The sequence below is a fragment of the Sapajus apella genome, unplaced genomic scaffold (genome assembly GCF_009761245.1).
Source record: "Sapajus apella isolate SASKATOON/1434 unplaced genomic scaffold, GSC_monkey_1.0 scaffold3, whole genome shotgun sequence".
NCBI classification, from domain to species: Eukaryota; Metazoa; Chordata; class Mammalia; order Primates; family Cebidae; genus Sapajus; species Sapajus apella.
Window position 1 is genome coordinate 66,709,809 of NW_022436943.1, and position 9,985 is coordinate 66,719,793.

Below are 9,985 nucleotides of genomic sequence, written 5' to 3' on the forward strand. Positions count from 1 at the left end.
TTCAGACAGTAGTCTGTTTCTGGAGGGCTCATTACTTCTGGATGGTTACCATTCCTGGGCCTTATCAGTAGACAGAGCTAGGACATCTCTATCAGCAGATGGATAATACCTATGAGTTCATGTTGATACTTCAGATTTAACATATAGACCTCACAGATTTTAACCTCTTTTCCATTACATCTTTTTTTGCCAGAGTCTTGCTCTGTTGCCCAGGCCAGAGTGCAGTGGTGGGATCTTGGCTCACTGCAACCTCTGCTTCCCATGTTCAAGCAATTCTCGTGCCTTAGCCTCCCTAGTAGCTGGGACTATAGGCATGCGCCACCACACCTGGTTAATTTTTGTATTTTTAGTACAGATGGGGCTTCGCCATGTTGGCCAGACTGGTCTTGAACTCTTGGCCTCAAGTGATCCACCCACCTCAGCCTCCCAAAGTGTTGGGACTACAGGCATGAGCCACCACATCTAACCTCTTTTCTGTTACAACTATATCTGTGTTCTCAAGAATCCAGTTCTCAAGGTTAATAGAAGTGGACTATCCCATAATTATTCATTTGTTTTATCTCTGTTACAGACACAGCACATACACTAGAATAATACTGATGTTGCCATCACCCATCACATGACCGAAAACATGTGCTCTCCCACAGTCTGCTGATCTAACAGCTGTGCCCTGCGTCTGTGTCATTTGAGTAGCCATGGCTCCCTTCTCTGCCTTCTTGGTGTTGGTTCTGCAGGCAGCTGCACATGGGATGCTCTGCCCCATCCTGTGTCCATGGCTCTCTGCCGCTCTTGTTGTCCAAAGTTCATTCTCTGCAGGTTCCATGGGAAGGGCTTATGGGAACATGATCCTAGATCTCATGCTTGCTGATCATAGTTTATTTGTGCCTTTTATATTTGATAGTTTGGCTGATTACAGGATTCTTGGCTGACATTTCCTTGAGTGTCTTAAAAGTTATTCCTTGTTCTTCTGGTAGAAAGTTGCCACATTTAGCAAAAACAAATAAGCAGGATGCCCCAAATATTGTCTGGGACATTTTGTACTGAAACATTATTTGTTGGGCTGAGAGCAGTGGTTCACGTTTGTAAATCTCTGCACTTTGGGAGACCAAGGCCGGCAGATCAGTTGAGGGCAGGAGTTCAAGATCAGCCTGGGTAACATGGTGAAACCCCATCTCTATTAAAAATACAGAAATTATCTGGACATGGTGGCTCGTACCTGTAATCCCAGCTACTCAGGAAGCTGAGCCAGGAGGATCACTTGAGCCTGGGAGGTTGCAGTGAGCCAAGATTGCACCACTGCACCCCATCCTGGGCAACAGAGCAAGACTCCATCTAAAAAAAAAAATTATTCGTTGTTTATCTGAAATTCAAATTTAACTGAGCATCCCATGTTTTGTCTGGCAACCCTATTCTGGCATAAAGCATTGCTATCCAAGTCTGATGATAACCTAATTTTCTATCATCTTAGATGCCATGTTTTTTTGTTTCTTTGTTTTGTTTTTGTTTACAGAAGTCCAAAAGATGTTCTTCTTTTTCTTTAAAACACAGTGATTTCACTAGAATATCCTGGTGTTGGTCATTCTTGGCCGTGCCCTGAAGTTGGACCAGTGCCCTGCTCCTCCCCACGGCCTTTCCGTTCCCACCAGCTCGCAGGGCCATCCTCCCACCAGGGACCCCTCTGTGGCCACACCAGGCCTCCTGTTGGTGGCGGCTCTTCCAGACTGGACTCATCTTTCTGCGGCTCCTGCATAGCCAGCTCTCTTCCTCGAGGTCTTAGCTCCAGTGCCACTATTCAGAATAGTCCCTGGTGCTGACTGCCCTCTTCAAATGCGACGCTCTTATGAGTCCGTTTCTCAGCCTCTCATCCGCACTTCTCATGATGCTGTTACAGTGTGTGGTGATCTTACTTACAGTCCGGATGTCTTTGTGTCTTTTGCATTAGGACAGGAGCCACTTGAGGGCAGGCCACGTCTGTCTTATACAGGGCCTGGCAGGGAGTTGGCCTCGACATAAACTTGAGGAATGAATAAAATAATGCAGGTAAACCACACTGCATGTGAAATGTTATCAGTGACCGTAGCTTTTGGTTTTTCCTTTGTGCTTTTTAGTTCGTTTGTTGTCTTGAAACTTAGGGACTTGGGCCTGGATGGGCCTGAATCCTTAGCTGCACCCTGGCTTGTGTTCTGCATTCTCTTGTGTGGGGCCATGCCCACCCCAGCCGTTGTGCTCCTTGTTCCCTCTTCTGGGTGGTGATTGCTCATGGCTCATGTCCATTTTTCTATTGGGTTGTTTGCTTATATTCTTTAACTTTTTGCATTAGGGTTCTCTAGCGGGACAGAACTAATAGAATAGATGTATATATAAAGGGAAGTTTATTTATTTTTTTTTTTTTGAGACGGAGTTTCACTCATGTTACCCAGGCTGGAGTGCAATGGCGCGATCTCGGCTCACCGCAACCTCCGCCTCCTGGGTTCAGGCAATTCTCCTGCCTCAGCCTCCTGAGTAGCTGGGATTACAGGCACGCACCACCATGCCCAGCTAATTTTTTGTAGTTTTAGTAGAGATGGGGTTTCACCATGTTGACCAGGATGGTCTCGATCTCTTGACCTCATGATCCACCCGCCTCGGCCTCCCAAAGTGCTGGGATTACAGGCTTGAGCCACCGCGCCCGGCCTAAAGGGAAGTTTATTAAGGAGCATTGACTCACACGATCACAAGGTGAGGTCCTACAATAGGCCATCTGCAAGCTGAGGAGCAAGGAAGCCAGTCCGAGTCCCAAAGCTGGAGAACTTGGAGTCCGACGTTTGAGGACAGGAAGCATCCAGCACGGGAGAAGGATGGAGGCCAGAGACTAAACCAGTCTAGTCTTTCCATATTCTTCTGCCTGCTTTCATTCTGGCCCTGCTGGCAGCTGATTCAATGGTGCCCACTCAGACTGAGGGAGCGTCTGCCTCTCCTGGTCCACTGACTCAAATGTGAATCTCCTTTGGCAACACCCTCACAGACACACCCAGGAACAATACTTTGCCTCCTTCAGTCCAGTCAACTTGACACTCAGTATTAACCATCACACTTTTTTTTTTTTAATTTGAGATGGAGTCTCACTCTGTTGCCCAGGCTGGCATGTAATGATGCGATCTTGGCTCACTGCAACCTCCGCCCCCTGGGTTCAAGTGATTCTTCTGCCTCAGCCTCCCTAGTAGCTGGGATTACAGGCACCTGCCACCGTGCCTGGCTGATTTTTGTATTTTTAGTAGAGACGGTGTTTCACCATCTTGGCCAGGCACCATCACACTTTTTAACATTTTATTGGGAAATACAAATACAGGTTGAGTATCTATAATCTCAAAATTAGAAATCACAAACATTCCAAAGTTTGAATCTTTTTGAACACTGATGTCATGATGAAGATGACCTGAACACTACAGAAATTAGCTGGGTATGGTGGTGCGCACCTGTAATCCCAGCTACTCAGGAGGGTGAGGCAGGAGAATCACTCGAACCTGGGAGGCGGAGGTTGCCATGAACCGAGATTGCACCATTGCACTCTAGCTTGGGTGATAGAGTGACTCAGTCTCAGAAAAAAAAAACAAAAAACAAACAAACAAAAACTTAGCAGTAAAAAATATGACATACTTTTTTTTTTTTTTTTTTGAGACGGAGCTTCACTCATGTTACCCAGGCTGGAGTGCAATGGCGCAATCTCGGCTCATCGCAACCTCCGCCTCCCGGGTTCAGGCAATTCTCCTGCCTCAGCCTCCCGAGTAGCTGGGATTACAGGCACACACCACCATGCCCAGCTAATTTTTGTATTTTTAATAGAGACGGAGTTTCACCATGTTGACCAGGATGGTCTCGATCTCTTGACCTTGTGATCCACCCGCCTCGGCCTCCCAAAGTGCTGGGATTACAGGCTTGAGCCACCGTGCCCGGCATGACATACTATTAATACAATGAAGACATCATGTGTTGAGGTAGCCATGTGCACAGCAGCACCACTGGAGCACCTGGAGCAGCCGTTAAGCAACCGTAGCCGCCATTGACAGCAGGCTTCCAGCCTCCACTGATTGCAAGGTCACTGGACACCGTGTTTCTTTCGTTCTTTATTTATTTATTTATTTTTTGAGACGGAGTTTTGCCCTTGTTGCCCAGGCTAATATGTTTAGTAGAGACAGGGTTTCTCCATGTTTGTCAAGCTAGTCTCAAACTCCCGATCTCAGTTGATCTGCCTGCCTCGGACTCCCAAGGTGCTGGGATTACAGGTGTGAGCCACTGTACCTGGCCTTTTTATTTTTTGAGACAGAGTTTTACTCTTTTTGCCCAAGCTGGAGTACAATGGTGCAATCTCAGGTCACCACAACCTCCGCCTCCTGGGTTCAAGCAATTCTCCTGCCTTAGCCTCCCAAGTAGCTGGGATTACAGATGCATGCCACCACACCCGGCTAATTTTTGTATTTTTAGTAGAGACGGGGTTTCACCATGTTGGTCAGGCTAGTCTCGAACTCCTGACCTCGTAATCCACTCATCTCAGCCTCCCAAAGTGCTGAGATTACCGGCATGAGACACCACGCCCAGCCTATTGCTAAATTGTTATGTGTGGATAAGTGTAAGAAAATGATTGCGTATTGAGCTGGGTGTAGTGGCTTATGCCAGTAATCCCTGTGCTTTTGGAGGCCAAGGTGGGAGGATTGAGACCAGGAGTTTCAGACCAGCCTGGGCGACATAGTGAGATCCGATCACTTAAAAAAAAAAAGATTGTTTATTGGTAGCATATAGATTTAGTCAGGAGTCATGGAGGTGGCAGACCACCACAGATTGTCCACATAGATGGCTGACAGAGTAACAGCTTTGCTTTCTAACAGTTCAGTGTACACAAACTTTGTTTTGTGCACAAAATTTTAGAAATCTTGTATGAAATTACTTCCAAGCTGTAAGGTATATATGAAGCATGAATGAACTTTGTGTTTAGACTTGGGCTCCATCTTCAGGAAATCTCATTGTGTATATGCAAATATTTCAAGCTCTGAAAGGCCCCAAAATCTGAAACACATCTGGTCCCAAGCATTTGAAATAAGGGATGCTCAACCTGTCCAAGCTAAAAGTTTGCAGAACACATAGGTGGGTTTAAGAAGTCGTGTTTGAGGCTGGACACGGTGGCTCACGCCTGTAATCCCAGCACTTTGGGAGGCCGAGGCAGGTGGATCACCTGAGGTTGGGAGTTTGAGACCAGCCTGACTAGCACAGAAAAACCCCATTTCTGCTAAAAACACAAAATTAGCTGAGCGTGGTGGTGCATACCTGTGATCCCAGCTACTTGGAAAGCTGAGGTGGGAGAATTGCTTGAACCCAGGAGGCAGAGGTTGCAGTGAGCAAGATTGTACCACTGCACTCCAGCCTGGGCAACAAGAGCAAACTCTGTCTAAAAAAAAAAAAAAAAAAAAAAAAAAGAAGAAGTTGTGTTTGAGCTGAGTCCATCAGCCCCTCCACGGTAGTCACTAACTCTCACAGGGTCTCACTCTGCCACCCAGGCTGAAGTGCAGTGGCACGATCTTGGCTCATTGCAGCCTCTGCCTCCTGGGTTCATTTCAGGTGATACTTGGGCCTCTGCCTCCTGAGGAGCTGGGACTACTAGCATGTGTGACTGTGCCTGGCTAATTTTTGTGGAACCAGGCCTTATTGTTTTAGATTTGCCTCCCTTGTGTGAGCCCCTGTGTAATAAAGTATGATCGTGTCTGTTTACGAGCTTTATAGAAATAGGATCATACTGCTGTATTCTTCTGTGTTTGACCTCTATCCAGTAGGGTGTTGTCAGGATTCCTCTGGGTGGCTGTGTTGGTGGCCTGTCTGCCCAATTCCGTTGCTGTGTCCTGTCCCACGGCTTGGAAGCCAGTGCACCGTCAGTCCCTATCCTAATGCAATGTGTGCTCGGGCTCTTGACGGTCTGCTGTCGTAAACAGGCTGTCCTGCAGACGTCAGAGCTTCTCTGGGGCAGGAACATTACCTGAGATGGAATTGTTGGATCTTAGGTGTGTATCCTCTGCCTTCTTAGGTGATGCCTAGGTGTTTTCCAATGTCCCGTGCCAGTTTCTCCAGCAGCCTCCAAGCATTTTGTCTGTTCCAGCGCCCTTACTCTCATGAGGTTTTTGCCTGGACTCCTAAGCCTGTTCCTGCCAGGCTGTCATCCTGTGTGTCTCTGACCAGCAGGGAAGCCCAGTGGCATTGCATGGGTGTTGGCAGTTGGGACTTTTGTCCACATTTCGTCTTTCTGTTGATGAGTCTTGTTCTCGTTGACTTGTTGGAATTCCCTGCACCCTTTGCCGCGTCCACCACAGTGGCTGTCCTTCTAGCTCTCTTCATACCGTTTGATTAACAGACATTCTGAACTTGAGTGGTCTTTTACCATATTTTTCTTACATCTTTTCTTTTTTTTTTTTTTTTTTTTGAGACGGGGTCTCACTCTGTTGTCCAGGCTAAAGTGTGGTGGTGTGATCTCAGCTCACTGCAACTTCCATCTCCTTCGCTCAAGCGATTCTCATGCCTCAGCCTCCCAAGTAGCTGGGACTATAGGCCTGCACTATCACACCTAGCTAATTTTTGTAATATTTAGTACAGACAGGGTTTCGCCATGTTGTCCAAGCTGGTCTTGAACTCCTGGGTTCAAGTGATCTGCCCACCTCAACTTCAAAGTGCTGGGTTTACAGGCATGAGCCACCACACTCGGCCCCTTAGATGTTTTCCCACTGTCTTCCATACTTCCCAGTTCTGAGGCCATGAACATCCTTTACAGCATCTTCTAAAGGCAGTATGGCATGTCTCATGCTTAGATCTGGAACCTGCGTTTTCTGAGCTTCTGTGGCACACATCTGTTTCATCCTGCTGAACCCATGGCTGGAGTTGCCCAGAAGTGACTCGGGAGTTCCCGCACGGGAATGCCCCAAACCCTTAGAGAAGGGACCAGTTGGGATCCCAAAGCAGCACTAAACGCCAGCTTGGAGCATTAATTAGGGAAACTTAGGCATAGAGAGCTGCAGCTATCCTTGAAACCGGCAGTGAGAGACAAGGTGTTCTATCCCGGCATGCCTGCAGCGAGGGGCAGGGTAGGGAGTTTATGTGCAGGTTTAAGGCATTCGGCTCAAGGCTAACGCCCGTGCTCCAGGCATGAAGTGGCTACGTCTGACTCTGCCATTTGCTGCTCCACAGTCCCTGGGGCCTCCAGTTCCTCATCTGTGGCCTTGGGGTTGTAGTGACCTTTCTCTCCAAGGACTGTCGTATGGGACAGCAGTCCGGTCTGGTGCCGTGGACCTCAGAGGGCACTTGCACTGTTCCCAGCAGCCTTCGTGTTTATAGTCTGTCAGCGACTTGGTGACATCCACTTTTTATCCCCATTTAAATATTAGGAAATGAAGACCCTGTTGATGGTTCTCAAGGGGGTCCCCAGACCGGCAGCATTAGCTCACTTTGGAACAGACCTGCTGAGTCAGTGCCTGGAGGGCGCGCAGGAGAGGACCCTGCCCCAGTGTTTAACATGCCTTCCAGTTATTACAATACTGTAGCACTTGAGAACCACTGAAGGAATTTCCCTGGCATTGGAACCTGGGTATACCTGACTCAGGCCCATTCTTCTACGTACTGCCCTAAACTGCCAACCACTTAGCTTTTTAATTAGGTAGAATTATGTCATTTGAGGAAAGTAAATTATTTGTCCCCTGAAGGAAAGTGGGTATGCTTTGCCTATTCTCCCTCCTCCTCCTGCATGGGAACCACGGGGAGGCCAGACCCCTGGCAATGTGGACGTGGACCTTGAGGTCCTCATCTCAGTGGGAGGCTGAGCTGTCCTGTTCGTTTCTTGCAGCTGCTCAGATGGAAGATAAGAAGCCTTTTATCCTCTCTTCCATGAGGCTTCCTCTTCTGGACACCAATAGCAAGGTAAACTGCATGGGCCAGCCCAGGCTGCACCACCATCCCACAGGCAGCCGCAGGGTGGGGCCAGGGCGTGCTGTGCGGCCACCCACCAACCAGGTGGCCACCACCCTCAGCTGGACTGAGCATGGGAACAAAGGACGACAATGTACCGTTCAGTGTGTGGGTGGCGCTTTTCCCACATCTCACTCAGGAAGACTCCCCAAGACCACCCTTTACTGGCACCAGTTACAGGTCCCTGGGTCCCCAGCCCCTCCCTCAGGCTCAGTGATTCTCTAGAAGGACCCGGAGCTCCCAGTGCTGCTCTCCTCGTGGTGATTGCAGCGACAGGATGCAGGTCCACGTCAGCCATGGTTGGGGTACCTGGGACGGAGTCCAGGAGGACCACACACACAGCTTCCTGCCGTCCTCCCCTGGGGTCATGGACAGACTTAGACCCCCGCTCCTCCCCGCAGCAGTGATGTGGGTCAGCGTGCACAGAGCATCACAACCAGGGAAGCTCCTGTCTTGGGGTCTGTCATGTGGACCTGATTGGCGCCCTTGTGGCTGAGCTGTTTCCAGCCCCTCTGGAGGTGGAGCTGATGCCATGTGGCCCATAGCCCCCACCTGTCACATAAGACCTATCACATGAGACCTGTCACATGAGACCACATCTGATGTGGCCGGAGACCTTGTGGACAAGAACATTCTTACCAGGCCAGACACTGGGGCTTAGTGATGACCTCCTAGGACCTCAGGGCAGAGGCCAGGTCAATCTCTGAGCAGGTGGATCTTTGTGAAAGTTAGGACTGCACCCAGATTACCCAGGGGCTGCTGTCTTGGGTAGGACCTGCTTGCTATAGGGGGAGCAGAATCCCCCAGCCCTCTTGGGCCTTGTGCTGGGGCTTCTTGGGGTCCTTCTGTGAGACTTTTGTTGTGTTTCCCCAGAAGCTACTGAAATGGACCACAAGCCACATCTGTTGTGGTGCCCCTTACGTGTCCCACACACTCCCCGACGTTCAGAGCTCTTCTCCCCGACATGCCCTGATGGGGTCTTTTGGTCGTTTTGGATGCCTGCAATGCCAGTTGGTTAAACGCACCCAGTCTGGACAGTCTGGGACTAACTGGCTCGCTCCTCCACACCCACCCTGTTCCCCGAGGCGGGACAAGGAGGAAGTGCTCGGAGGAGCCTCCTCAGGGTGGGGACACTGGACCTGAGAGCTGAGGGGACAGAGGCGTGATTGTGATGCTGGAGAGAAGGGTCCTGAGGGAGGGCAGCATGGGCAGAGGCCGTGGCACTGGGGAAAGGGCCGGTTTGGCCATGTTGGCCTGGCTGTGCCTCCAAGTCACCAGGTATAGTTACTGGGCGAGGCTGGACATGCAGGCTCAACTTAGGATTATTTGGATGACAACTGCAGATTCAGGGACTAGATTTATGATGCACCCCAGGAAACATGGGGGTCACATGAGAGAAGCTAGCTCAGAAGGACAACAGCCCCACCCCAAGGCCAGGGTCAGCCCCAGACAGAGGGATGGGTGTATTTGGAGCCTGGGAAACGCAGCTGCCAGTGTCCAGAAGTCTGGGGGCTGGGGGCAGAGTGGTTGGGCAGAGTCCTCAGCAGAGCAGCTCTCTTAGAGTTGGGGTGCAGCTTGATGGAAGTGGATGGAGGAGGGAAAGTAAGTGAGATAATTAGAGGCCCCAGCAGCAGGGGAAGGAGGTGAGGAGGAGTGGAGGAAAGGAATTCTTCCCTACAGACCTGAGCACATCCACAAGCTGGCGGGAAGGCTGCCTTCCAGGAGCCGAGGGGCCTCCAAGCAGCCTAGGGATGGAGAAAAAGGCAGACACAGGCACAGGTGCAGGGGCAGGTGTGTGTACAGGTACATGCAGAAACAGGTGTGGGTACAGACCCAGGTGTGAATGCAGGTAGGTATAGATATGGGTGTGGGTGAAGACCCAGGTGTGGATGCAGGTAGGTATAGATATGGGTGTGGGTGCAGACTCAGGTGTGGATACACGTAGGCATAGATATGGGTGTGGGTGCAGACTCAGGTGTGGATACACGTAGGCATAGATATGGGTGTGGGT

The 9,985-nt window shown here is 49.9% G+C and overlaps 1 protein-coding gene across 8 annotated transcripts in view; it reads left to right on the top strand.

The window, feature by feature from the left end:
* The window catches only part of MROH1 (maestro heat like repeat family member 1), a 110,387-nt gene that overhangs the window by 59,092 nt on the left and 41,310 nt on the right, over nt 1-9,985 (top strand). For all 8 annotated transcript variants that reach the window (XR_004262094.1, XR_004262107.1, XM_032256029.1 and 5 more), the window contains exon 12: nt 7,853-7,926. Coding sequence is in view for 6 of the 8 variants with exons in the window: in XM_032256029.1 (XP_032111920.1) it covers nt 7,853-7,926 (74 nt within the window). In the remaining 2 variants the exon portion in view is untranslated. The remainder of the gene's footprint in view (nt 1-7,852; nt 7,927-9,985) is intronic.